Source organism: Diplotaxodon limnothrissa, linkage group LG23 (assembly GCF_057381915.1).
Source record: "Diplotaxodon limnothrissa isolate DT_005_m linkage group LG23, D_limnothrissa_male_GT1.1, whole genome shotgun sequence".
NCBI lineage: Eukaryota > Metazoa > Chordata > Actinopteri > Cichliformes > Cichlidae > Diplotaxodon > Diplotaxodon limnothrissa.
In genome coordinates, this window is record NC_140617.1 from 10,053,442 (window position 1) to 10,080,366 (window position 26,925).

General features: G+C 48.9%; 1 protein-coding gene across 1 annotated transcript in view; it reads left to right on the forward strand.

Annotated features, from left to right (window-relative positions):
* Positions 1 to 860: 860 nt before the first annotated feature.
* grin3bb (glutamate receptor, ionotropic, N-methyl-D-aspartate 3Bb) overlaps positions 861 to 26,925 on the forward strand; it is a 67,681-nt gene continuing 41,616 nt past the window's right edge. Inside the window, exon 1 of the mRNA XM_085347283.1 lies at positions 861 to 1,349. Within this exon, the coding sequence (XP_085203409.1) occupies positions 861 to 1,349 (489 nt within the window). The remainder of the gene's footprint in view (positions 1,350 to 26,925) is intronic.

Below are 26,925 nucleotides of genomic sequence, written 5' to 3' on the forward strand. Positions count from 1 at the left end.
AGGAGAGTACAGATAAAAGCTGATTGGAGGTTTTCATTAAAAACACGCAGAGCTCCAAATGCTCAGGAAAAAAATGATTTCAGGTCAGTTTTTATTTCCTGATTGTTGCTCCACTTTCTCGCACAGATTTCAAATGGAATATTAACACTGTGTGTGTGTGTGTGTGTGTGTGTGTGTGTGTGTGTGTTATGTAACGGCCCAGCTCTCAGCTGTGATGTTCGGTGGATGACGAATCGAGCTGGATTCTCCTCAGAAAGCCTCGGCAGCAGCTTCCTGTTCCCGACCTTATCGTCCTTCAAAACTTCAATAAAACATCTGCAGCAGCTGCTTCTGCTCCTCCAGATGCCCAATAATAAATACCGATGAATACACCTGTGATTAATACAAACAGGAGAAGGAGGGAGGCTTTATGGATCTCTGATAACAACAGGAAAAATTGTGATCAGGAGCCTCTTTTATTGTGAAGGTCAGAGAAGATTATCATCAAAGCCACCAACAAACAAAAAAAGAATTAAAATGATCATCAATGGAGACAACTGAATAAAATTAAGTAAATAAAACAAGTTGGTAAAATAAATAAATAAACAAACTGAATCTGCTCCTCTTCTCTTCACTCACCACCTCCTCTGTCTCTTTGACCTCCCCCTTTTCATTTCTTCCTCTGCTTCTCCTCTCCCTCCCTCCCTCTCTCTCTTCTCCTCTGCACCTCCTGTTTCTGGGACAGCGCTCCCCCCTCCCCTCCGCTCCTTAGTCTGCTCCTCCCTCAGTCTCCTGTGAGCAGCAGGAGGAGCAGCAGCCTCCTCTCGTGTTTGTCGGAGCAGCAGGAGTCAGCGGAGGAGCGATGCTGAGCGCGCGGCAGGATGTCTCTCACCTCCTCCTCCTCCTCCTCCTGCCTCCGGACTCTCCGAGCCTTCCTCCTCCTGCAGCTCCTCCTCGTACCGCCGTGCCTCCTCCACCCGCAGCCGTGCCGCCTCCTGGCGCAGATCGGTCACTCCGTGCGCGTCGGTGCGCTCCTGCCGGCGCAGCGGGCGGCGCGCGTACAGGTCCAGGCGGCGCTGAGCCGCGCGGCGGCCGCGGTGAGCCGGGACCGGGAGCTGGAGCGGGACCCGGAGCGTGTGAACTTCCTGCCCTACAACCTGAGCCTGGAGCTCGTGCCCCGGCAGCTGACCGCCGCGGACCCCGAGTCGCTGCTCCGCTGCGCGTGCCAGGGCGTGGTGGTGCAGGGAGTGTCCGCCGTGCTCGCGTTCCCGCAGAGCCGCGAGGAGCTGCTACAGGTGGACCTCACCGCCTCCTCCCTGGAGATCCCCTTCATCAGCGTCCTCCAGCACGGAGAGCCGCTCCGCACGCAGGTAAGAGCTGCGCCTGCGCGAGCCCGCACCTGGACCCTGGGCAAGTGTTTCGGAACCGCCCGGAACCACCCGGTCCGAGTCCCCGGTTTGACCTTGACCTGTGTGACGTCTGGAGGTGTGTCGGGGGGGAACTGCGCTTGCGCGTATGTGTGCGTTTGCTTATTTGCTCTCATGGATTCACTTTGAAGCTTCAACAACTGAAGAACAGGGATGAGAATGTGGAGGAGAACAGAGAACAGGGAGGAGAACATGGGGGAACAGAAAGGGAGTAGCAGAGAAACCATCTGAGGTTGATTAACAGAAGCTCAGGTTAGGTGGAGCTCAGGTGTGTAACAGGTTGGATGAGAAAAATCAAAGCTGGTCTGATGTGAGGAGAAGTTCCTGCAAGTCGAGACTGGACCGATCAGATTTATCAGTGAACTGACTGATCAGTTAAGAGAGACAGAATGTTTTCCGTGGATGTTTCAGGAGAAGTTGGTTTGATGAAGACTTTGGAAATTAGTCCTGCCCATCTAAAGGTGACAGTGGTGGCACCTTGGTGCTGACACAGTCACATCTAAAGTATTATTTAATTCTGGTTTCCATGAAGATGATGTTTCATCATCTTCACAACCACGAGAGGTCCTTGCGTTAAACTTCAGCTCACGAGCAGATGACGCTTTGGCCTCTGTTGTGGGTGGAGCGTCACTGTAAGTCTGAAGCCTGAGCCGCATCAATGTTGATACAAAGCAGAGAAACGTCTTTTAAACAGAGATGCTGGACTTCCTGTTCTGTTCTCCAGGTGTGGCGTTGATATCAGTAAGTGTGCGGAGGCACTGTGCATGTCACTGCTAATTGAATTAAACTTCAGCAGGGGTGGATCTACAGGGTGGCATGGGGTGGCATATGCCACCCTAAAATAATCTCATGCCACCCAAGTTTTGCATATGACAATGCTATTTATTAAAATAAGGTAGCATTACCACTTTGAGCCTGGTTACAATTAACATTGAATATAAATTCTAAAACTACCACCACTAAAAAATGGTCCAGCCCCTAGCCTGAACTGGCTTTATTTCTTGAAGTCAGTAGCAACCGATGCTTATGATTGCGCTAGAGCACATTTTGAATCAAAACTATGGGCATTTCAGATTTCAGCACAGGTGGCTAATTGTTACACTCTGGAAATGGAATGTAGTAACCGTCTGGGGTCCACAGACATGCTGCGTTGCCAAATCACGTGACCAATTTAAGCTGACATAGCTACAAGCTGCAGCCACGCTGAGTCTTTATTTCAGCTTGTGTTGAAAGTTGGACTTCAAACTACATGCCAATTTTTACGTTTTACTTTTAGGCCACTAAAACCAGAGTTCTAATAAAAAATATATAATTTTCTGAATACTAGCGTCATGTTTTGTGCAGGAAGAAACAGTAAAAACAGGATTTTCTAAGGGCAGCAGGGAAAAAAGAAAAGGAAAAAAATGCCACCCTTTCGTGGAAAAGTGTACCACGTCGACCAATAGAAATGACACAGCAACACGTGGGATTTGGTTATTTATGAAGAGGGGAAATTTTTCAGAGTGATGGTGATGAAAGAGAGTGAGAGGGAGCAATATCGACAGCGAGTTTTGAGATGTGACAGATTTGTGATGTGTAGCGTGTTTGGAGTGTACAGTTAGTGTGTTGTTGTTGTTGTTGTTTTGTGTGTCAGAACAGAGGCGAGTCCTGAATGTCACAGTTGGTGCCAAAAACCCTCCATATGCAGACTGCAGTGCAAACGCTGTCTCCAGGTGGGAAACAGAAGTGATACACCTCCTGCTGTCAGGCCTGCAGGTTTCAGACCTGTAGTGTTCTCCTCTCTCTTTGTGTGGCATCTTATTGTGACTCCTGATTGTTCTCTCATTTTAGTTTTGGTATTTATAAATGGTTGTAGAAAAAACGCCTGATGCAGCGGCTGCGATTTTAGGCAAATACATAATATATAACTTTATTGTGTACAACATTTGTGCATAGGTTTTTAAAATGTACAATTTATATTTGCATTTCAAGTTATGAAAATAATTCACTAAACACTTCTGTAGATTTACAGTGAAAAATGTTAAATTTTTGCCGACTTGATTTTGTGTGATTTCAGATCAGTTGGGTTAATACAGTAGGTCAAAATGAAAAGATAACTGTAAATTCAGACGAATGAGATTGTACTGAAAAGAATGATACCAAGCAAGGCAAGGTTTTCCACCTTTTAGGGGTCAATTATAAAGATAAACTCAAATTGTAGTCAGCAATGGGCAGTTATATCCTGGAACCCAGAGACTTAACCCGATAAATCATGACAAATTAGGTTTCAATGTTTTGTGAAAAGTGTTTCATGACAGTGCAGATTTCTGGCATTTTGTGTAAATTTAAGTACGTAACAATTTAATTATTTGTAATTTAAAAAAAATAGTTAGACCTGTGTGTTTGTAAATGAACCACCTTGCGTTTTGTAGGTTCTGGATTTTAAACTTATTGGGCTGCATGCTTACTTATCATCCAGGCTATACAGTACATAATATCAAAATTCACATGTTTTATGTACAGTGGGGCAAAAAAGTATTTAGTCAGCCACCGATTGTGCAAGTTCCCCCACTTAAAATGATGACAGAGGTCAGTAATTTGCACCAGAGGTACACTTCAACTGTGAGAGACAGAATGTGAAAAAAAAATCCATGAATTCACATGGTAGGATTTGTAAGGAATTTATTCGTAAATTAGGGTGGAAAATAAGTATTTGGTCACCTCAAACAAGGAAAATCTCTGGCTCTCACAGACCTGTAACGGCTTCTGTAAGAAGCTTTTCTGTCCCCCACTCGTTACCTGTATGAATGGCACCTGTTTGAACTCATCATCTGTATAAAAGACACCTGTCCACAGCCTCAAACAGTCAGACTCCAAACTCCGCCATGGCCAAGACCAAAGAGCTTTCGAAGGACACCAGGAAAAGTATTGTAGACCTGCACCAGACTGGGAAGAGTGAATCTACTATAGGCAAGCAGCTTGGTGTGAAAAAATCAACTGTGGGAGCAATCATCAGAAAATGGAAGACATACAAGACCACTGATAATCTCCCTCGATCTGGGGCTCCACGCAAGATCTCATCCCGTGGGGTCAAAATGATCATGAGAACGGTGAGCAAAGATCCCAGAACCACACGGGGGGACCTGGTGAATGACCTGCAGAGAGCTGGGACCAAAGTAACAAAGGTCACCATCAGTAACACACTACAACGGCAGGGAATCAAATCCCGCAGTGCCAGACGTGTTCTGCTGCTGAAGCCAGTGCATGTCCAGGCCCGTCTGAAGTTTGCCAGAGAGCACATGGATGATACAGCAGAGGATTGGGAGAATGTCATGTGGTCAGATGAAACCAAAGTAGAACTTTTTGGTATAAACTCAACTCGTCGTGTTTGGAGGAAGAAGAATACTGAGTTGCATCCCAAGAACACCATACCTACTGTGAAGCATGGGGGTGGAAACATCATGCTATGGGGCTGTTTTTCTGCCAAGGGGACAGGACGACTGATCCGTGTTAAGGACAGAATGAATGGGGCCATGTATCGTGAGATTTTGAGCCAAAACCTCCTTCCATCAGTGAGAACTTTGAAGATGAAACGAGGCTGGGTCTTCCAACATGACAATGATCCAAAACACACCGCCCGGGCAACAAAGGAGTGGCTCCGTAAGAAGCATTTGAAAGTCCTGGAGTGGCCTAGCCAGTCTCCAGACCTCAACCCCATAGAAAATCTGTGGCGGGAGTTGAAAGTCCGTGTTGCTCGGTGACAGCCCCAAAACATCACTGCTCTCGAGAAGATCTGCATGGAGGAATGGGCCAAAATACCAGCTACTGTGTGTGCAAACCTGGTAAAGACCTATAGTAAACATTTGACCTCTGTTATTGCCAACAAAGGTTATGTTACAAAGTATTGAGTTGTATTTTTGTTATTGACCAAATACTTATTTTCCACCCTGATTTACGAATAAATTCTTTACAAATCCTACCATGTGGATTCATGGATTTTTTCTTTCACATTCTGTCTCTCACAGTTGAAGTGTACCTCTGGTGCAAATTACTGACCTCTGTCATCATTTTAGGTGGGGGAACTTGCACAATCGGTGGCTGACTAAATACTTTTTTGCCCCACTGTAACTGCAATCTTTAATTATCTGGGCCAAAGAAAACAAAGTTATAGACAATATTTCCATGAGACATGTGTGTACTTACTGTATTTTATGTATTTTAACCTCATATATATAATGATGTAACAGGATGTAACACCTGTGAGACAAAGGCTTTGATTTTCATGCCACCCTAAGAAAATTTCTCCTGATCCGCCCCTGTACTTCTGACAGCCTATCACACAAGACCAAAGCTCAAAGTCCACCACATGCTGTTAACTGAGCTGTGTTCAGCTCAGCTGTGTGGAAATTAACCATCATTTTTGTTGATTATTGATTAGTTTTATTCTAGACAGCTAACTGATCAATCAGCTGAACCGAGGCAGTAACATCAAAGGGTTCATGTTCTTTCTTCCCTGACTGACTATTCTGAAACAATTAGCAGGTTTTTAGTCTTTATGAAAATATAAAATTTTATCAATGTGATTTTATTTAGTAGAGGATGCAGCACTTCCTGTGGGAGGGTTTCAGAGTAAAAGCCTAACTGTGGTGATGGGATTAACTGAGCAGAGATTTTCATTTTGTAACGCTGAAAACAATCCGGTTAAAGCTGCAAACTCAGACACACACACACACACACACACACACACACACACACACACACACACACACACTCAGACACACATATTCAGGCACACGCAGAGACACACAGACACACACAGAGACACACAAACTCAGACACACACACACATATTCAGGCACACGCAGAGACACACAGACACACACAGACACACAAACTCAGACACACACACACACACACACACACACACACTCAGACACACATATTCAGGCACACGCAGAGACACACACACACACACAGAGACACACAAACTCAGACACACACACACACACACACACACACACACACAAACCTACTCAGACCAACACACACACACACACACACACACACACATAAACAGACACACACACTTGCTCAGACACACAACACACACACACTCACACACACAGACACACAAACCTACTCAGACCAACACACACACACACAGGCAGAGACAGAGAGACACACACACACACACACAGACTCAGACTTATACACACAGACGCACACAGACACATACAGACACACTCACACACACTCAGACACACAGACACACACAGCAGCCTTCATCATTCAGGTTTAATCCTGTGACTCAGGTGTTCTACCAGAACCCGTTTTTGTCTCGCACCATCATCATCTTGGAAATGAGCTTCAGTCCTTATTTGCCTCTTTTAGCAGTGGAGACACTGCAGCATCCTTAAGAAATTAAAAGAGATCATGGTGTCCCATAATTCATAGCGATGCTCAACCTGATAGCACCACCTGTTGGTGTTTGAGCTGTCTGAAGTCTTTTCAGAGGTTCTCGTTGTAGACTGGAGCTCAGCTCGGTTTTGACGTCAGAGATCCCGAAATTATAATAAAGGAGGATGTGATTGGGCTGTTCTCCTCTGTGACCTCAGTGTGAAATGAAGGTTTTCACCTTACGGTAAGGGCTGATGAGAGTTTGTAGGAGGGTCTGCTTGTAGTTCATTGTCACGATGTGGGGAGAAGGGGGAGGAGAGGTGAGCCAGCAGCAGGTGGAGGTACAAGTACGGGTACAGGTATAGGTACAGGTCCAGGTAAGTACAGGTGCAGGTACAGTACAGGTGTAGGCACAAGTATAGGTATAGGTCAGGGGTGGGCAATTTCCAGGACACGAGGGCCAGTGTCCGGCAGGTTTTAGATATCGCCCTGGGTCAACACACCTGAATCATATGATTAGTTTGTTACCAAGCCTCTGGAGAACGTCAGGACATGTTGAGGAAGTAATTTAGCCATTTGAATCAGCTGTGTTGGATTACCTATACCAGGGGTGGGCCTGGAGTTGCAAGTACAGCTACAAGTGCAGGTGCACGTAAAGGTGCAGGTATAAGTGCAGGTACAGGTACAGACAGACTTACACACACACACACACACACACAAGATGCAGGTGCAGGTATAAGTGCAGGCACAGGTACAGACAGACTTACACACAGACACAGACACACACACACACACATTGACGTGGTTCAAACTCATACTTAATCAAATTAATCTGTCCTTTATTGATCCGACCTATAGGTCCAATCACTTGAGCGAAATTGTGAATGTTTAGGAGTTTAGTCCTGATCATTAACTGATTTCTAATAAATGTCTGGGTCATGACGGTCCTCTGATGTCCTTCACCATGCTGGATTGCATCGATCTAGGTTCGACTGAGGACTGCTTTTTTGGATCAGTTTTTACTGTGTTCCTTGTGCCAGTGCATGCTGTTCCCCTCTGTGTACGGCATGCAGAAAGCCCCATGTCTCTGACCCCTCTGATTGGTTACAAACACATTGTTTTTCTCATGTTTCTGGTTCGTCCTGCTGCTGTTTGTTGATCTCAGAGATTCTCTGAAGGAGTGCCAGCATCTGCTCAGAGACTCGGAGGAACATGGGAGATTCTGTTTGATGTTTGCACAGCAGACGTCTCTGATCGGGTCAACTCGGTCAGCACGCTCAGCAACAGCTTCTTCATGATCTGTCACTGAGGCAGTGGGGTGCCTGAAACCTGTGAAAATATGAATGGGCTTGAGTTTTCTTTGCAATCAGATTAAAGTTATGAAGGGCAGCACGTGCTGCAGTGCTTTAAACATTTGGGGACTCCTTTTATCAGCTGACGTGGGCCCACGCTCCAAGTGTGGACAGAGACAAAGACAAGGAGAGTGTGAATTCAGCTGCTGCAGTTTGAAGCTCACTCCACCTAACACAGCCGAATCACATCCAGGAGCAGGAAAATGTTTGCAGTCTGCTTCACAAGGACCACGTTATTAACAGCTGTGTAACGTCCAAGAACAATCACTCAGGTGTGCTTTATAAGCTCGTCATTTTCAGGCTGTTTTGCTGGAGTCACCTGTAAAAACAAAAAAATTCAGCAAAGGGATGATGTGTACTACTGTTTTACAGTGATTTACAACCAAACATGTTTGAGCAGCCTTTGTTGCATGCAGGTAAATGAAGGGATTTCCCCCAGGTGTGAACTAGAAACTGTCTGATGAACACTTGTTTGTCCTTCCTTCCGAGTCATTTCTCGTGCTGAGGTCACAGCACGGTGTGCAGTGGGTAATAGGATCAGTGTGTGATGTGACAAGTGTAACGCCTGCTCATCCTGAGCATTTGAAAGAGGTTCACCAGGTTTCTGAAACCACTGTCCTTAAATACAGATTTTTAACTGCATTAAAATAATCTGAATGAGGTCTGGGGTGAAACAGTTTATTCAAAGATTACTTCAAACCGGGGTAGCGGTCACGTCCGGTTGGGGGCTCTGTTGGCTCTCAGGTGACTGTTTCCTCGCGGCTGCGTGCAGCGGGGCTAGGGGAGGGTCTGTGCTGACGGACGTGGGTTACTGACCTGGCAACCTGACTGCCCCTGGGTGGGTCCGGGATGGGCGTGAGGTTCTGGGGGCGCTCCGTCTCTGGGCTGGGGCCCGGGCCGGGCCTCGGGGGCTTGGGTCCTGGTTGGTGTGTTGCCGGGGTTGTGGGCGGGTGGGTGCATGGGGGCCCGGCCCTGGAGCAGGGTGCCGCCGGTGCGTCGAGCCGCCTGGGGGGCTCTTCATCTGGTGGGGGGGATGGTCACATCTTGCAGGAGCTTTCTTCTCTTCAGGAACTCTCTGCAGGAGGGGGAGATACAGGAGAGGTGGAGGAAGATCTCAGCCTGGGCGTTTACCGTCTTATGTAGTCTGGAAGATGTGTGGATGGTGGGGTGGGTGCAGTTTTCTCTGTGGTGGGGTTGGGTGGACTGTCCAGGGCTCTGTGGAGCCGGAGGGCGCTACTGCACTGGGCCCCGGTCTGATGGGCCTGGGCCCCCCTTCCCTGGCGGGTCGCGGAGGGTGGGAGTGCCTACTGGGGTCAGCGGGGGAGCTGGCCCCAGGGAGGGGTTACCTGCCCCTCCCTTCCTTCCCTCCCCATCTCCAGCTGCCTCCCTCTTCCCGCTCCTCCACAACCACCCACACATGCAGGGCCTTGGAGTGGGGGTATGTCACCAGGGTGCAGGGGAGGCTACCCCCCCCCCCCCCCCCCCCCGTCCCCTTCTGGCTGCCTCTGCCTCAATTTTATCCCACAACTTAGACATTCACATTATTCACACTCTCATTACACATACATATAGGATCTTGGGGGTGGGCACAATCACGGAGTCCAATTTACCATCAGGGTGTATACCTCACCCCTGACGTCGTTGCCCACCTCTCAATTTTAAATACACTTAGTCATTGAGGGCTAGCAGGAGGGACTATGCGCTTACCTGCTGCTCCATGGCAGGTAGCTCCATGCCCTCCTGGGTTTTAATTGCACCTTAGAACACATATGCATCAACACTACAATGAGCGGGTGGAGGGAGGTTTGGAGTCTTCTCCCACCCCCATTCTCTGCGGCCTGCTGGAGCGGGAGGGCTAGTAGGAGGAGTTGGCCGTCCGACTGCGGTCTGGGGTGTGGGGCCTCCCTGCTGCTGCGGAGACGGGGTGGTCTGCCTCTCCCCACCGCAGGGAAAAGGGTAACACCACCTGGGTCTGGGTGCAATTCCCCCCTCCAGGGGCAAGGGTACCTAGACCCGGTTTGTAGAGTACGCTTGGGGAGTGTGATTGTGTGTACAGCGTCTCTTTATGTCTGTCTCCACGTTGGTTGAGTGTGGAGTGAGTGCATATGAGAGCATGAGGGTGGGAATGGATGTTTGTGTCTGTGTGTGCCTGTATGTCTGTGTCTATATGTCAGGTTGGGTATCAGACGCCACCTCTCTGGGGACACCTCAGGCCCTCCAAGGTTTGGAGGCCTATCTCCACCCACCACCACTTCCCCTGCCGGTGGCGGACTCCCTCAGGTGTCGGTGTGTTGGTGGTTCTTTGTGTCTGGGGGTGGGCGTCCGGGTACACACCGGCTCACTCCTTGGCGGCCGCTTGTCGGGGCCTGGGGCCTGGGGCTCGCTCGGGCCCCTTTGGAGGTGGGGTGCCCCCGGCCTCTCGGCCTGGGGCTCGGTCACTCAGGCGCAGCTGGGGGCCGGCGGAGCTCACGGGCGCGTCACTGCAACTCCCCCTGACTTCTGCTCCGCGGCTGCTGGGTGAGCCCTCATCTGGGACTCTCCTCAGCTCTTACTGGAACAGTGGCGCGGCTGCCCCTCTGTTGGTCTTCCATGGTCTCTTGTGTTCTGGGGGCCTCTGGATGTCTGGAGTTTTGATCTCCTCCATACCCGCTTCACACCCTGGAGGACGGGGCTGTGGCCCCCCCACACTCCCTAGCAGATCATTACATGGAGAAACCTTTGGAATGCAAGCATGCTGATCCACACAGGTATGCACACATGGGTATTCACAGACGCGGACTAAAGCTTTCTTGGCTGCTACCTCAAAGCACACTGTGCGCTGTCTATCTTGCGTGCTGCACAATATCGTTTATTATTTAGTAAATATTGATATCTATGGCTAGCTAGTTTATTGTGATGGTGCTTTGTTTTCTCTATTATTATGTTGCTCTTTGTTGTTTGCTGTCTCCTCTGTTTGTTTTTTTTGTTTGTTTGTTTTTTTTTCTCCATACAGGTGACCCAGGAGTTCTTTTTTTTTTTTTTTTTTTCTCTCTCTTCCCCCCCCTTCTCACCGTCTCTTCTCCCCTTTGGTTTTCTTTCTTTCTCTCCCCCTCTTTCTCTCATTCATTCCCCCTGCCCTATTTATTTAAAAAAAAAAAAAAAAAAAAAAAAAAAAAAAATGACAAAGGATGAACTGAAGCTCTGCCATCACGTAATGTCGCATACTGCTGTTTCTGATGTCATTTAAAAAAAAAAAAAAAAAAAAAAAAAAAGGGTTGCACCGATACCGGTATCTGGTATCGGCCTCGATACCACATTTTCTAAAGTACTCGTTAAAAGTTCCCCGATACCGAGGACTGATACCACGGTCTGAGACCTGTCTATGTTTGAGCGGCATGTAAGGGGTTAATCACAGGCGCCGAGTGCCTGCCCCCAGGCCCCGGCTGCGTCTCAGAGCTGGGAGAAAGCGAGGCGAGACAAGTCAGCCGTGTGGAACTATTTCAAAGTGAACGAAGACACGAAAACAAAGGCGGACTGCAAATTGTGCTCATCGAAATTGTCCAGAGGAGGCTCTAAAGGTATAAAGATCGCTTCTTCTCCAACAACACTGCTCCAGAGGCCAAGCTGCACCTGAAGCAGGAGCTTCTAGAGGTGAGGCAGAGGGGAGTCGGGCAGAAGCTGCAGAACCTCCTGCTAAACTGTTCCTCAAGGCCCAGGCTGCCGCTGGCAGCAGGTGCTGCCATTGAGCTCGACACATACCTCGGAGAGGCCCCAAGCCCTCGTGAAGACAGTCCTCTGAAGTACTGGGGTGTCAACAAAATCAGGTTCCCCACTTTGGCTAAAATAGCCTGTAAATAGCTCTCAGCCCCATGTAGCAGTGTGGACAGTGAAAGGCTTTTTAGCTCAGTGTCACACATTATAGATGAAAACAGAAACAGTCTGACTGCTGATGATGCAGAAAAGCTACTTTTCTTAAAAAACCCTGCCACTCACTGTTTCTCTCCATTTAGTGAGTCATCTTAGACTTGATGTTAATACCTACCTCAGTTGCACTGACTGCCACAGTTCTATGTCGGTGGATGTTGTTAGTTTATTCACATATTGTGCACTAAATGGCAAAGATGTTTATTAATGCCCCTTGTGTTGTCCAAAGCGGCAGAGTTTACAATAAACTGAAAAATACTTGAAAAAAAAAAAAAAAAAAAAAAAAAAAAAAGATTACTTCCTGTGGTCACTTCCTGTCACTCAGCTGTAACATATGAATGAACATATGCTCCTGGTCACATGAGAGCTCTGTTCTGAATCCACTTGACTTATGAAGAGGAAACAGTGAATTTGTCCTTTAACCTGAGCTGTGTGTGAGACTGCTGTGTGACAGGTAAGGCCAGGTGAGTTTAGAAGCCGCGGATGTGGCTCAGTGAGTGTGCTGATGATTGTTTGTAAATCTGATGTTTTCAGGGTTAAATTCAGCTTGACGGTGAAATAACTGAATCTTTTAATCCCTCTGAAGACGAGCAGCAGCAGATTAGTTTCCCATCATGCCTCACTCGTCTCTTTGTTTGACCTCAGCAGGTCTGACTGGTTTCATTTCACCTGTGAGGTTTGAATGCAAACACCTAACTGAGACATCCTGACTAAAAATACTTCAGCTTAGAGCTCTGCGGGGACCAATGAGCTGGCAGGAATTGCTGATGAAACACTGAAAGTCAGCGGCGCTCGTATCAAACGTCTCGTCTGAGCATTGCAGAGTAAAGATGAGATTTGGCCCCTGAGACTTTTTAACACAAACTACCTGAAAGATTTCTCTAAACCGTTTGACAGCTCAGAGCACCGACACATCAGCTGATCTCATCAGAAGGTGCGCGGCTGTAACGGGTGGATTAAACCTGGTTATTCACCTTTTAGCGTTCTCTGAGGCTGCAGCTAGATAAACTTTGGATCAGCAAACTGTGACCTTCAGAGTTAAAGAGTTGTTTGGTCCTCTGACAGCAGAAACAAACTGAAACCATAACGGCGCTTTCTTTTCCTCCCTGTGTCACAGAGGAGCCTTCCCTTCTGACACTCAGTGGGTAGAGTTCAATTTTACCGCTGCTGGAAAAAATTTTGACTGATCCAAATAAGATTTTCATTTTAGTTTGACTTTATTTATACAGTTTGAGTTCACGGTAACAGTCATCTCACTGCACTTCATGGTTATGATCACTGCAATGTTGGAGGGAAAATCTCAACACAGAGGATCCCTGTGAGCAGCACTCAGAGACGGTGGGGAGGAAGAAGCCCTTTCAATAGGAAGAGACCTCCAGCGGGAGCAGGGAGGGGCAGCCAGAAGGGGAGAAATGTGGTTTCTGAAAAATGTGATGACAGGAAATATCAAGACTCTGTGTTTAGGAGTTCAAGCTTCCTGTTTCTATGGTGATGAGCTGTGCTCCAACTGAAGGAGATGACACTGACTCACATTTTCAAGGGCTTTCTAAGAAGTCATCGCTTACTTCTAATTAATTAAATTAGAAGTAATTGTCACCCCTGAAAAGCTGTTCATTCCTACCGCTACATGAACTGAAGCATCGAAATGTTCATCAGGTCATTTTTCTGTTTTATTACCTTAATTTGGTTACTGGGTGTAGTCACATTAATCTGATTGCTGGGATTAGTAACTGTAATCTGATTACTGGGTTTAGTACAGCAGTATGGAAACATTGTGCAGCCACAAATCTTTGGTCTACGAACTCGGGTCCAGGAGAGGAAATGAAGCCTAAACTTCATTAGGCTGGTGCTCTTCTCCTTGAACCTTTGAAGGTGCAAAGTTGTGGTTGAAGTTTGCTTTGAGTTTCTCTAAAATGTGATTGAAAACAGAACGAGGTCATCTGTAACTCTCATAAACTCATATTCTATTCGCATAGAAAAAACGCTATTTAGCTGAATTTGTTCTGTTTCTTTTTTAAATGGAAATACCAGCTGACGTCTTCAGACTGAATTAATAAAGTTTCAAATAAAGTTTATTCTTTTATTTTGTGTAAAAAGTCTTTTTGAGCTCCCCTTGTAGGAAACATCAGTGGTACAGTGAAGGGTTACCGCCACAGTCACATGTTTTCATTAGTGACAGGAAAACTGAGAATGCTGGGAAGAGTCTGACTGTGACTCTCTGACATCAACCTGCTGGGCTCTTTGTGACCTTTGACCTGCCATCAGTTGTATTTGTGTTACCAAGTCACACATAAATGTCCTTCGTGCTGCCAGGTACAGAGTGCACAATATTATCAGCGAAGCAGAAACATGTTCACATATGATAGACGGGGACAGCCGGAGCTGCCGGACGCAGTCCAGAATCTCGTTAGGGCTCCCTCGTTAGGAAGCTTAACGAGGTGATAATTAGCTGCTGACGCGTGGCACTCTGTAGGCTGATAAACAGACTGCTGATAACATATCAGACTGATCCTACACCAGCTGGCACAGACATACAAACACACTCTGGACCACCACCACTGGCAGTGATGATGCATTCAGGTCCTGTGGGACAAACAGGAACTACTCGTTTGTAATAAGTTCAGTTTAGATGCTGCTTCATTCAGAGATGATTACAGTACACACACACACACACACACACACACACACACACACACACACACACACACACACTCGGAGCCCTGAGCTGCCTTCAGGCTCTCAAACATTGGTGAGAAACATTCCACCAGATAACAGACAGTAAAAATATCTACATTCAGTGTGAGACTGTATGTTACAGATGAGACTTACTTATTAATTCCCACAGGATCACACACACACAAATTGAATCATAACACACTCTCAGAACACATGCTTTTCCATTTTCATCTGATTTCAAGGTCGTTTCTTTCCTGGAAGAAGACGTGGAGGTGTACAGGGTGCAATCAGAAGACGCAGACTTCCTTCTCCCCATATGTTGTTTTTAGGCCCCTGGTTTCAGTTTAATTATGTTTTCATTATGCGATCATTATTGAAGTGTAAACAGGAAACAGCCTGAAGCCTACATGCTGCTTGATTAGACGATTATGATGATTTTTCATCTATGTTGATGTTACAAACACAAACACTGAGCAGGTGAAGCTAACACCTTAACTCACCTTTATTAATGACCTTGCTGACACTCGAACGCCTCGTTCTGCAGCTGCTAAAGAGCATTTAATTCAGTTCAGTGAGTCCCAGATTCATCAGGAGCTCGAAGCTGAATTCCTGAAGCAGAGTGTGAAACATGAAGACAGAAACGGTGACACAAGTAAAGACTCAAATAATCCAGTCAGAGGAACGGGAGTGTGTGTGTGTGTGTGTGTGTGTGTGTGTGTGTGTGTGTGTGTGTGTGCGTACGCACTGGTCAGCGCTCTGAGTGTCTTGTTGTGGTGTTTTGGGTCCCCAATGGTCCTCGCGGGTCCTCGGTCTTATAACTTGCCCGCTAATCCGCTCGCTGTCCTCGCTCTGTCTGCAGAGCAGCCTTCATATTGTGCCTTTACCACGTGGCGTGTTTGTGATATCATTGGTGATGTAAACTGGAGAAGCTGAGGACTCAAAATTGCTGAGCACTCAGCACTTTTTCTGCTCTGGGTCCACACATGTAAAATCAACTACACGTCTATGAAATAAGAGGAAACACCGCGAGGCACCATGTAGGCGACACAGTTCCTCACCACAGCCAACGATGTGCTGGGTTAATCTGAGATTGTGTGGGTGGAAGGTATCAGAACCTGAAGGTCACAGAAAGACGTTCTTTCTGAATTTTTAAATATGTGTGGACTTTTGACCTTTGAGAAGTCAGTCATACCACAGGAGCACTGTGTTGTGGCACTTTGGTGGCAGCATGCCATAAATGAAGTCATTTTATTTGCGATCAATGGTGTGATGACGACGGGATGCTCAATAAAGTGCGTTATTTAGATGGAAGAGAAAAACTCAGGGGCTAGGATGAAGATGCTGCGATGGAGTGATGAGCTCAGCGGGAGGTGATCATATGGAGCTCCTTGCTCTCACACTGCAGAATTACTTGTTGTTCCGAGAGCATTTAAAAGTAGAATGGGAGGCCCCTCTTCCCGGGAACCAGCTTCCAGTTTGGATTCAGGAGACAGACACTATCTCTGCTTTTAAGATGAGGCTTGAAACTTTCCTTTTTGATAAAGCATATAGATAAAGCTGGATCAGGTGATCCTGAATCCTACCTTAGTTATGCTGCAATAGACTTAGGCACTGACATGAGCTCCTGCTGTTCAATCAAAGACGGACGACGAAGCTTTAATTCTACAGTTTCTGTGACAGAATGTCTCTGTAGGGGTGATTTATCCCCTCTCACTTGATTATTTTGATGTAATTTCTGCCTCCGTCCCCCTTGTGTGTCTCATTTGTGCAGGTTTGTTTCTGTTGTCTGTGAACATGATGGTCATCTAACTGTCTTTTGCTGAATGACCTTGAACCTGTGCCAGTGTTTGTGCTGTATCCGTCCACCTGACTGTGCTTCTGGTTGTCTGAACTCTTCATTTCTTCTGCGTTGCATCAGAGCAGCGCTGCAGCTTGCTGTTGTTCCTCTGCAGAGTGAAATCTTGCCGCACTTTGATGGCTTGTGTTTCCTCTCTGTGAGTCGGTTTGTGTTGCTGTTGTGTCTCAGTGTGAAATAAATCCAGTGTGGCTTTGAGCTGCTGTTCACGGATGAAGTGAAAACCTCCACAAACACAAACATCTCTTTACTCTTTAGAAAGTCTTTGATCAGAGAGGATTATCCAGCCGTCTGTCTGCCGTCGCTCTCTGACTTCTCCACGTTCTGCACGCTGACATCAGCTGCTGCTGCTGCTTTACACCAGCCTCTGCTCCCTGATGGACAGATGAAGATAAACAACAGAACGAATGGCATGGAAATGAGCTGCTCTGCAATTTGTTTCACAGCAAGAAAAAGCAACAGCACAAAAACATCCAGACAAAACCCACTAGGAGATAAAGAAGAAGAAGAAGAAAAGGTCCAAACAGAGAAGAAGCTTCTCTCTGACCAATCAGAAGATGAGTTACTGTTTGTGGATGCCGTCCTCTGGGCTAAAGAGGAGAGGGACCATCAAGCTCACAGCTCAAAGCATGCATTAGTGCACATGGGAGGCGTAACTGGACATCTGTGAGGACTCCATGAGGCTGAAGCACATCTGCAGGTTTAAGAGCAAAGTCTACCATCCAGGCCCAGTATGATTAATTTACAATCTCTCTGATTTCATACAATGAGCTCAGACTTCAGTAGCATGACTCCATAACTGACCTGAATAGTCCAGACCATCGCCCACTGAAACATCTACCACAACAGAAACATCTGGCTTCAACCAGGAGCAGCTGGTCTTCTAACTTAAACCCTGGAAAACTTTATTTAAGCAACCTGCTGGGAAAAAAAACTTTATTTAAACATAACGAGCATGAGCAGAAACATTTCTCTGGCTCGTGATTTGAATTTGTCATGGTCCCCGTGCCTGCCCAGCCGGCCTCACAAGGCTACACTTGTGTTTTTTCTCTCTTTCTCCCCCTATCTCTCTGCCTGGGCGGAGCTCACAGCTGGCTCCCGCCCTTGGCTCTCACAGCTGTTGGCGATCAGCTGATTATCCGTCTTCTATTTGAGGCTGGGTCACAGATCCTCTCATCGCGGGATGATTGCGCTACTGACGTTAGTCTACCGTTCCAGCTCCCGTGGTCTTACACCTTTATGCCTTCGTGATTTGTGATTGATGTCTCCCTTTCCCTGTTCCAGCTTATCTTCCCGGACCTGTGACCTCCCCGCGGTACGAACGTGTGTGAGGACGTGAGCGAGCGTGAGAGAGAGAGAGCCTTCCCCTAATCCCCTGGAACCCTGAATTTCCCGTCACTGTATATATTATTGCACGGGTGTGTAAATAAATCGTGTTCTGAGACATCAACCTGCTCTGCGCTTGAGTCCCTGCTTTCAGCTCGTGACAGAATCATCCCGCCAGGAAATGGACTCAGCAGACTCGGCGGCCTCCACTCCCACTCTCGCCACCCTGGCCGCAATGCTGGAGCGACACGAACAGATGTTTGTTCATCTCCGTGGCGAGCTCGCTGCTCTCACGCAGGCTGTGGCCCAACGAACACCCCTGCCGGCAATTCCACCTGCCGCCGCTCCTCTCCAGGAAGCCTCGGCCTCAGCAGTAAGTGCCACACCTCCTGCTTCTTCACTTTCCCAAGCTAACAGATTTCTACCCACACCGAAAGCTTTCTCCGGAGAAATTGATAAATGTGCTGGCTTCCTCACTCAATGTGCCCTTCAGTTTCGTCAGCAACCGCAAGCTTTTGCTAACGATGGTGCTAAGATTGCATATATAGTTCAACTACTCCAGGATCGGGCTCTGATTTGGGCTCAAGCTGTGCTCCACGCCAACCCTGACATAACGTATTCTGACTTTTTGGATAAGTTCAAAGGCGTCTTCGATAGAAAATCCACCACGCTCACAGCCGGCCAGCGCCTGCTCGCGCTCAAACAAGGCAAGCGGAGTTTGGCTGATTTCTCTATTGACTTCTTCACCTTAGCTGAACAGACAGAGTGGGGGGAGGAGGCTTTAAAAAGTACTTTGCTTTCTAATGTTAACGAAGACATAAAGAAAGAACTGATGCTTCGTGAACTGCCTTCTTCCCTAGACGCGCTTATGACCCTGTGCGTTCGGCTGGATGACAGAGTACGTGCACACCGGAGCGCGCACACACGGACGGGACAGGAATCACTGGATTATCACGGGGCCTCTCCAGCCGGCCGCGGGCCGCGCGACTCTGACGCCGGTGATGAGGAGGAGCCCATGCAGCTTGGACACTCGCGGCTAACGCCTGCAGAGCGCCAGCGCCGTCTGGCCGCCGGTGAGTGCGTCTATTGTGGCCGTAAGGGTCACTCTGTCTCCTCGTGCCCGACGCTGGCAAAAGGGCGCGCTCGCCAGTGATTGAGAGGGTGCTGGTGGGCGATCTGTCTAGTAAAAACCCTCTCCCCAGACTTCTCTTACCGGCCAAACTTCAAGTACAATCTGTTTTTCACTCGCTTTCAGTACTCATTGACTCTGGGGCTGAGCAGAACTTTATTGACACCTCGCTCGCCGCCAAGCTGAACATCGCTTTGGAGCCCTTGTCACGCCCTCTCCGCGTGCACGCGCTCTCTGGTCACCGCCTGCCCGATATCACTCATGTCTCGGAATTCCTTTCGTTGTCTCTCTCGGGCAATCACACGGAGAGGATTTGTTTTTTTGCATTCACGGCTCCACTCACTCCGCTGGTTCTCGGTCACCCCTGGCTTGTGCTCCATAACCCGCACATTGACTGGGAGAAGGGTGACGTCCTGGGTTGGAGTGTTAATTGTCACATGTCCTGCCTTCGGGCGGCCACGGCGCCCATTCCGCTTCTGCCCTCTGGTTCGCCGTCCGACCCCCCAGATCTTTCGGCGGTTCCGCGGGTCTATCATGACTTGCGTGGCGTGTTCTGCAAGGATCGGGCGCGGTCCCTTCCCCCCCACCGCCCGTATGACTGCGCTATCGATCTCCTTCCGGGGGCTCCGTTGCCGTCTAGCCGCCTGTACAGCCTCTCCCAGCCGGAGCGGGTCGCTATGGAGCGTTACATCTCTGAGTCGCTCGCTACGGGCTTGATCCGTCCCTCCTCCTCCCCGGTTGCGGCTGGGTTCTTCTTCGTGGACAAGAAGGACGGTTCGTTGCGCCCGTGTATCGACTTTCGCGGCCTTAACCTGATCACTGTCAAGAACAAGTATCCTTTGCCGCTGCTTTCCTCTGCTTTTGAGCTGCTCCAGGGCATGACTGTTTTTACTAAGCTGGACCTGCGCAACGCCTACCACCTGGTTCGCATCCGGGAGGGGGATGAGTGGAAGACGGCCTTCAATACTCACCAGGGGCACTTTGAGTACCTTGTTATGCCCTTCGGCCTCACCAACGCTCCCGCTGTTTTTCAGACCATGGTGAACGAGGTGCTTCGTGACTTTGTTAATCGCTGTGTCTTTGTGTACTTGGATGATATCCTCATTTTTTCTAAGTCACTCGCGGAGCATCAGGTGCATGTGAGACAGGTCCTGCAACGCCTCTTGGAGAACCGGCTGTTTGTGAAGGGGGAGAAGTGTGTGTTCCACGCGCCTGCGGTGGCTTTCCTGGGCTATATAGTTGAGAACGGAAGTCTACGTACCGACCCTGGGAAGGTGCGTGCGGTGGTTGAATGGCCAGTCCCTCCTAATCGCCGCCAACTGCAACGTTTTCTGGGATTCGCTAATTTCTACAGGAGATTCATTCGCGATTTCAGTAAGATCTCTCTCCCTCTCACTAGACTCACCTCTCCGAAGGTTCCTTTTCTGTGGGACCCTGCCGCTCAGCGAGCCTTCGTCCAGCTCAAGGAGAGGTTTTCCTCAGCGCCCATCCTCCGGCAGCCGGACCTCACAAGGCAGTTCGTGGTGGAGGTCGACGCTTCTGACTCCGGGGTGGGGGCGGTTCTCTCACAACAGGAGGATGGTAAGCTTCACCCATGTGCTTTCTTCTCTCGCCGTCTCTCACCCGCAGAAAGCAATTACAACGTCGGGGATCGGGAACTCTTGGCCATAAAACTCGCCTTGGAGGAATGGAGACATTGGCTGGAGGGGGCTGCTCACCCATTCATTGTTTGGACGGATCACAAGAACCTGGAGTACATCCGTTCGGCCAGACGCCTCAGTTCTCGGCAAGCCAGGTGGGCATTGTTCTTCGCTCGCTTTGATTTCACCATCACCTACAGGCCCGGATCTCACAACGTGAAACCGGATGCCCTGTCTCGGCAGTTTTCCACCACGGAGGAGGAGTCGGTACCCGAACCAGTTCTGCCGGCGGCCTGGGTGGTTGGAGCCGTTTCCTGGGAGATTGAATCCCTCATTCAGGAGGCACAAGAGACTGAACCGGATCCTGGGACCGGCCCAACGGGCCGCCTCTTCGTCCCCTCGGCGGTCCGCTCCCAGGTACTCCAGTGGGCTCACACTGCCCGTTTCTCATGCCACCCCGGGGTCTTCCGTACCCTGTCCTTCCTTCGACGCTACTTCTGGTGGCCCACCATGGCGAGGGACGCCAGGGAGTTTGTGACCGCCTGCCCCGCCTGCGCCCAGAACAAGCGGTCAAACCAACCTCCGTCGGGCCATCTTCTACCTCTCCCTACGCCGGCTCGACCATGGTCACACATCGCGCTGGACTTCATCACTGGACTGCCTCCTTCTGCAGGTTACACCGCCATACTAACTATCATCGACCGTTTCTCTAAGGCCGCACACTTTGTCGCCCTTCCTAAACTCCCTACGGCTCTGGAGACGGCTCGGCTCCTCGCCTCACATGTGTTCAGGCTCCACGGGATCCCCGAGGACATTGTCTCGGACAGGGGACCACAGTTCACTTCCCGAGTATGGAAGGAGTTTTGCACCGCATTGGGGGCCAAGGTCAGCCTCTCTTCTGGTTTCCACCCACAGAGCAACGGACAGTCCGAACGGGCTAACCAGGAGTTGGAAGCTGCCCTCCGGTGTGTTGCCTCCCACAATCAATCGACCTGGAGTGAACAGCTGCCATGGATCGAGTACGCCCACAACAGCCACGCCTCCGCCGCCACGGGCAGGTCACCCTTTGAGGCATCCCTGGGCTACCAACCACCCCTGCTCCCAGCTGTCGAAGGTGCGCACTCTGTCCCCTCTGTTCAGGCTCACCTCCGCAGGTGCCGCCGGGCCTGGCGTGCTACTCGGGCCGCTCTACTCCGCACTAAGGAGCGCAACAAAGCCCTCGCTGACCGTCACCGGACGCCGGCCCCTGAATACTCCATCGGTCAACAGGTATGGCTGTCTACCCGTTTTGTGCCGTTGCGGACGGAGTCTAAGAAGCTGTCACCTCAGTTCATTGGCCCCTTTCCCATAGACTCCATTGTCAACCCTGTGTCCGTTCGCCTCAAGCTGCCTCGTACCATGCGGATTCACAATGTTTTCCATGTGTCCCAGGTCAAGCCGGTGCTCTCCAGCCCGCTGTGTCCTCCTGCCAGGCCCCCGCCGCCCCCCCGGCTTGTGGGTGGTCAGCTGGTCTATGACATCTCCCGCATCATGGACTCCCGGCGCCGCGGCAGGGGTTTTCAGTACCTGGTGGATTGGGAGGGCTACGGGCTAGAGGAACGTTCCTGGGTGCCTCGGGCGGCTATTCTGGACAGGAATATGCTTCGGGACTTCCATCGCAGGCATCCAGGTAAGCCTGGTGGGTCGCCGGGAGGCTCCCGTTGAGGGGGGGGGTACTGTCATGGTCCCCGTGCCTGCCCAGCCGGCCTCACAAGGCTACACTTGTGTTTTTTCTCTCTTTCTCCCCCTATCTCTCTGCCTGGGCGGAGCTCACAGCTGGCTCCCGCCCTTGGCTCTCACAGCTGTTGGCGATCAGCTGATTATCCGTCTTCTATTTGAGGCTGGGTCACAGATCCTCTCATCGCGGGATGATTGCGCTACTGACGTTAGTCTACCGTTCCAGCTCCCGTGGTCTTACACCTTTATGCCTTCGTGATTTGTGATTGATGTCTCCCTTTCCCTGTTCCAGCTTATCTTCCCGGACCTGTGACCTCCCCGCGGTACGAACGTGTGTGAGGACGTGAGCGAGCGTGAGAGAGAGAGAGCCTTCCCCTAATCCCCTGGAACCCTGAATTTCCCGTCACTGTATATATTATTGCACGGGTGTGTAAATAAATCGTGTTCTGAGACATCAACCTGCTCTGCGCTTGAGTCCCTGCTTTCAGCTCGTGACAGAATTGTTTTACGATAAAGACGTTTACAGCAAGTGAGCATGTAGAAAGCCATCAAGCCACCATCAAACCTTCCACTGTAACACAGCAGCTGCTTGCTGTCAGCTGATTGAACTTAAATTTTCAGTAAAAAGCTGAGAATGGCAGCAGCTGTTCTCCCAGCTGTCCTCCCCCGCCCCGGTCACGCTTCCTGCTGACGAAGGTGAATGTGAACAGGTGAAGGCTGCTGCTGCACACTGATGGAATGTGTCTGCTCATTAACATCATTCAGACGTTTTCATCAGCAAGCATGATTTCTGCTGCTGGGCGTCTCGTTAAAGAAAACCTCTGAGATTAATGGTAGCAGAGCAGAGGACAAATTTTGTAACAACAACAACAAATAAATTCTACATCATACTAAACATGAAATCATCTGTTATGTGAGGCTAAACTCACTTTTGATCCTGGGGCGAGATGCGGCGACATCACAGTTTCTTTTTGAATAGCGAGATGAACCTAGCTCTGAGTCATGCTTGTGGGCTCCACACAGAAAGTCCAGTTGTGAAGCACCAGCTTCGCTACTACGTTCAGGGAAGCACTGACACTTTTCCAAAGTGTCATGTGACCAGGAAGTGAACCCTTGTTTGGTGTGAGAGTGTCACGGGTCCAAACTGCTGGGGTTAACAAGGCCGACGCCATACTGAGAGGTCATCACAGAGGGTCAGAGGTGAATGTTTCTGTCAGATTTCAGTTGTTTGTAGGTGTCTGAAGGTCACTCTCAGGTGAGTTTTCAGGTGTCTGAGCTTTCTGTGATGACTGAACTCGAGTCTCCTTCCTGCAGATTTGGAGTGAAGCTGATTCAGAGAGCAGACTGCCTGATTAGGTTGGCCCTGTGTCGTGTTTCAGCAGAGAAACTGGGAGTCAAACTATGTCTGCCTTATTCTCTGAAACTCTGGATGGAAAAGAGGAAGTGCTTTCGTTCTCCTCACCGCAGTAATCTGAGCTTTCGTCACTCATTGATTGCAGCTCGTTTTCTTCCTGCTGTTGTCGAGCCAAGTGGCGACAAGAAGGATCTCACCTGCACCATCATCAGATTTGTCGAGCCCAGCGGCAGGAAGCTCCTTGATCAGCTGGCTGGATGTGCGGAGTCAGCCGTCACCTTCACCTGCTGAGAGTCTGAGTCGATAACGTGCTGCACCTAACGTGCTGCAGGCAACGGCAACAGCGTGACCTCCAGCGGGAAGTCGGCTGACCGACAGCTCAACGTGGCCTGAGCTTGACTCTGACTGCCGTCACTGCGCTGAGCCATTTGTCATTGCAGCTGAAAGGGCATGCTCAGTTTTTACAGTGTGACGTGTGATGTCTGCAGATCAGACAAAATCTCAGGTGGGGGCCCACTACGGCCCACAATCTCCCTAACTCTAACCACGGCCGTCACATGACTGTTTCTGAAAGTATAGGCGGCAGGACGTAGAGCAGGTCAGAAGATCGGTGGTTTGATCTGCATGCCAAATGTTCTGAGGCACAATACTAACCCCAAGTCACTCGATGAGGCATCCACCAGAGTGTTTGTGATTGTTAGAAAGCACTTACACAGAAAAAGCACAGAAAAAGGTGCTTGTATGAACTGATGTGAATGAGGCAAGTAGGATAAAGTGCTTTGAGAGCTCAGGTAAAGTAGAAAAGCACTGTACAAGAACCAGGCCATTTTACTTTCTGCACATTGTTGCCGGCTCTGAGCTTGATGTCTTCTTCTGAGGCGTTTACACGCTGTGAAGAACTCATCACAAAGAATTTAAACAGAATGAATTTTATTTTGGAATCGGTCCTCAGACTTGGACATTTCAGCAAATCATGTTTCATTGAAATCAGACAGATAAAAAAAACCACACTTTTTTTGCTGATGATGATGTCACTGAAAACCAACTCCATTCGTCCAACAGCTGAAATTGTTTTATTTGGAAAATCCCATCAGTTTCCATGATTTTTTTCAGAATGCATCTAGTAAGTCACATCAGGGTTAGCTCAAGGGTTATCCACCCTGAAGTCAGTTTTCTCTGATGTTCTTCGGTGTTCCATTCTCAGAAGAAGAAAAAACAGAGGGCCTTTCAACACTCGTTGAGTCCCTTGGTATAACCCTCAACACTATGCAGATCTAGGCTTCTTTGCCTATCAAAATACTCAGTCGTATTATTCTCCTCCTTCAAAACTTTCTCCGTGTTCCCACATGTACTAAACAACAGCTACACTCTCTTGCAGGACACCTAAACTTTGCCCTACGTATGATTCCTCAAGGCACCTCCTTTATTTCTCACCTGCTCTCTCTTGCAGCATCTAATCAATCACTCCTCGACACAATCACTCTGGACATCTCCTCCAGAGCCGAACTGTGGCTCTGGCAACTACTCCTTGCTAACTGGAATGGCATTACCTTCTTTTATGACGATCAGCTGTCCCACCCCGATGACATTCAGCTTTACACAGATGCTGGGTTTTCTGTCAGCTTAGGGGGTTATTTTGGCGGAATGTAATTCTCTTCAGCGTGGCCTCCCAAGATTTGCCAACATATCCAGGAGTGTTTGCTGCCTTTTTCGACTGTTTTTGAAATCTATCCCTTGGTAATTCCGGCCTTATTCACCAGTTGCTCCTTTTTCAGCCACAACATCCGAGATCCAAACCCTAGCATCGTAGAGCTCATCGCCCTTTCCCAAAAAGCTATAATTAACAGCCCCTAGCACCTTGTCCACCTACTGGACTGCTTGGAAAGCGTGCCGTTCATTCCACAACCACTTAATGTTCTCGTCCCATCCTTCGACATTGCTACCATGTTTAGCTTCATGATTTTGCACATCGATTCCTGGCCATCAAAAATCCCACGATCCAATCTTATCTCAGCAGCATCAATTTCTTTGCCAAAATACTCAGGGGTTGACCTTGCTCGACCTCTATATTGTCTCAGCTGTCGCTGCCCATCAAAGGTCTCCAAAGTCAGGCACCCCCTTTGACCCCATGCCATTTACTCCTAACTTTGGATCTTTCACGCTCCAGCAGAAGTAGTGACTACTTCCTGGCATGCACGTTTGAATAAATGTTCCTGCTCGCTTTCCTCATATTCCATCCATTCTTCATCCCTGCATAAGTGACCTTTACCCAGTCTCTGAAGATTGCCTTGTCTTTTCCCTCAAATGAAGTAAAATCAATCAATTGGGCAGCCCCCTTTTGATATTCTGCTTCAAAATAAACTCACCTCTGAGCCCCACCACGACCATCATCATCATCATGGTTTCTTTCACATTTTCTCCAAGTTCTTTCATTGTCCAGAATTTCTCCGAATCTTTTTTCTGGCCATTCCTTCTGCATTGATGCTGCAACATCTGCTTCCCTCAAATGAATCCCTGACCAGTTAATCAAGCTCATGTGCTGCTGGTCATCACAAACCTACTAATTATACATTCGCAGCAATGCTTCATAATGCTCAATTTTCGGTTCTTCAAGAGGATGCCTTAATTGGGGATCTGCCCAGCCCAGGAGCCACTGCCAGTCCCCTCTAAGGCCTTTCCCAAATCACAACATGAGTTCACTTTCCCTCATCCACCATCATCAATTGTAACTGAAGATATGGTCTCAGCTAGTGACTTACTTAGACATAGATCCTCCCATGCTTTATGTGGCATATCGGGCGGCAAACGAACGCCACCAGGCTCGATCTTGTGCCCGGGCTTCAGCGTCTTCCAACGATATATTCGATGTCTTTAGGTCTTGATAGAATGACCTTCGCCAGGTGTTGCGGGGACGTCCTCGTGGTCGTTTGACGCCCAGGGGTTGCCAGTGCATCGCTGTTTTTGGAATGTGTGCGTCATCCATGCGGAGGATATGGCCGGCCAGTTGGAGCCTGTTGCGTGCAACGATGTTGTGAAGTTTGACTGTGCCGCTCCTTCGCAGGATCTCCTCGTTGGTGATGTGGTCGATGTAGCGGATCCTCAGAATCCGGCGGAGACATCGCTGCTGAAAGACGTCGAGCTTGGTGTTGATGCAGGCCCTGAACCATTAGTTCACTCAGCTAGTGAACTAAT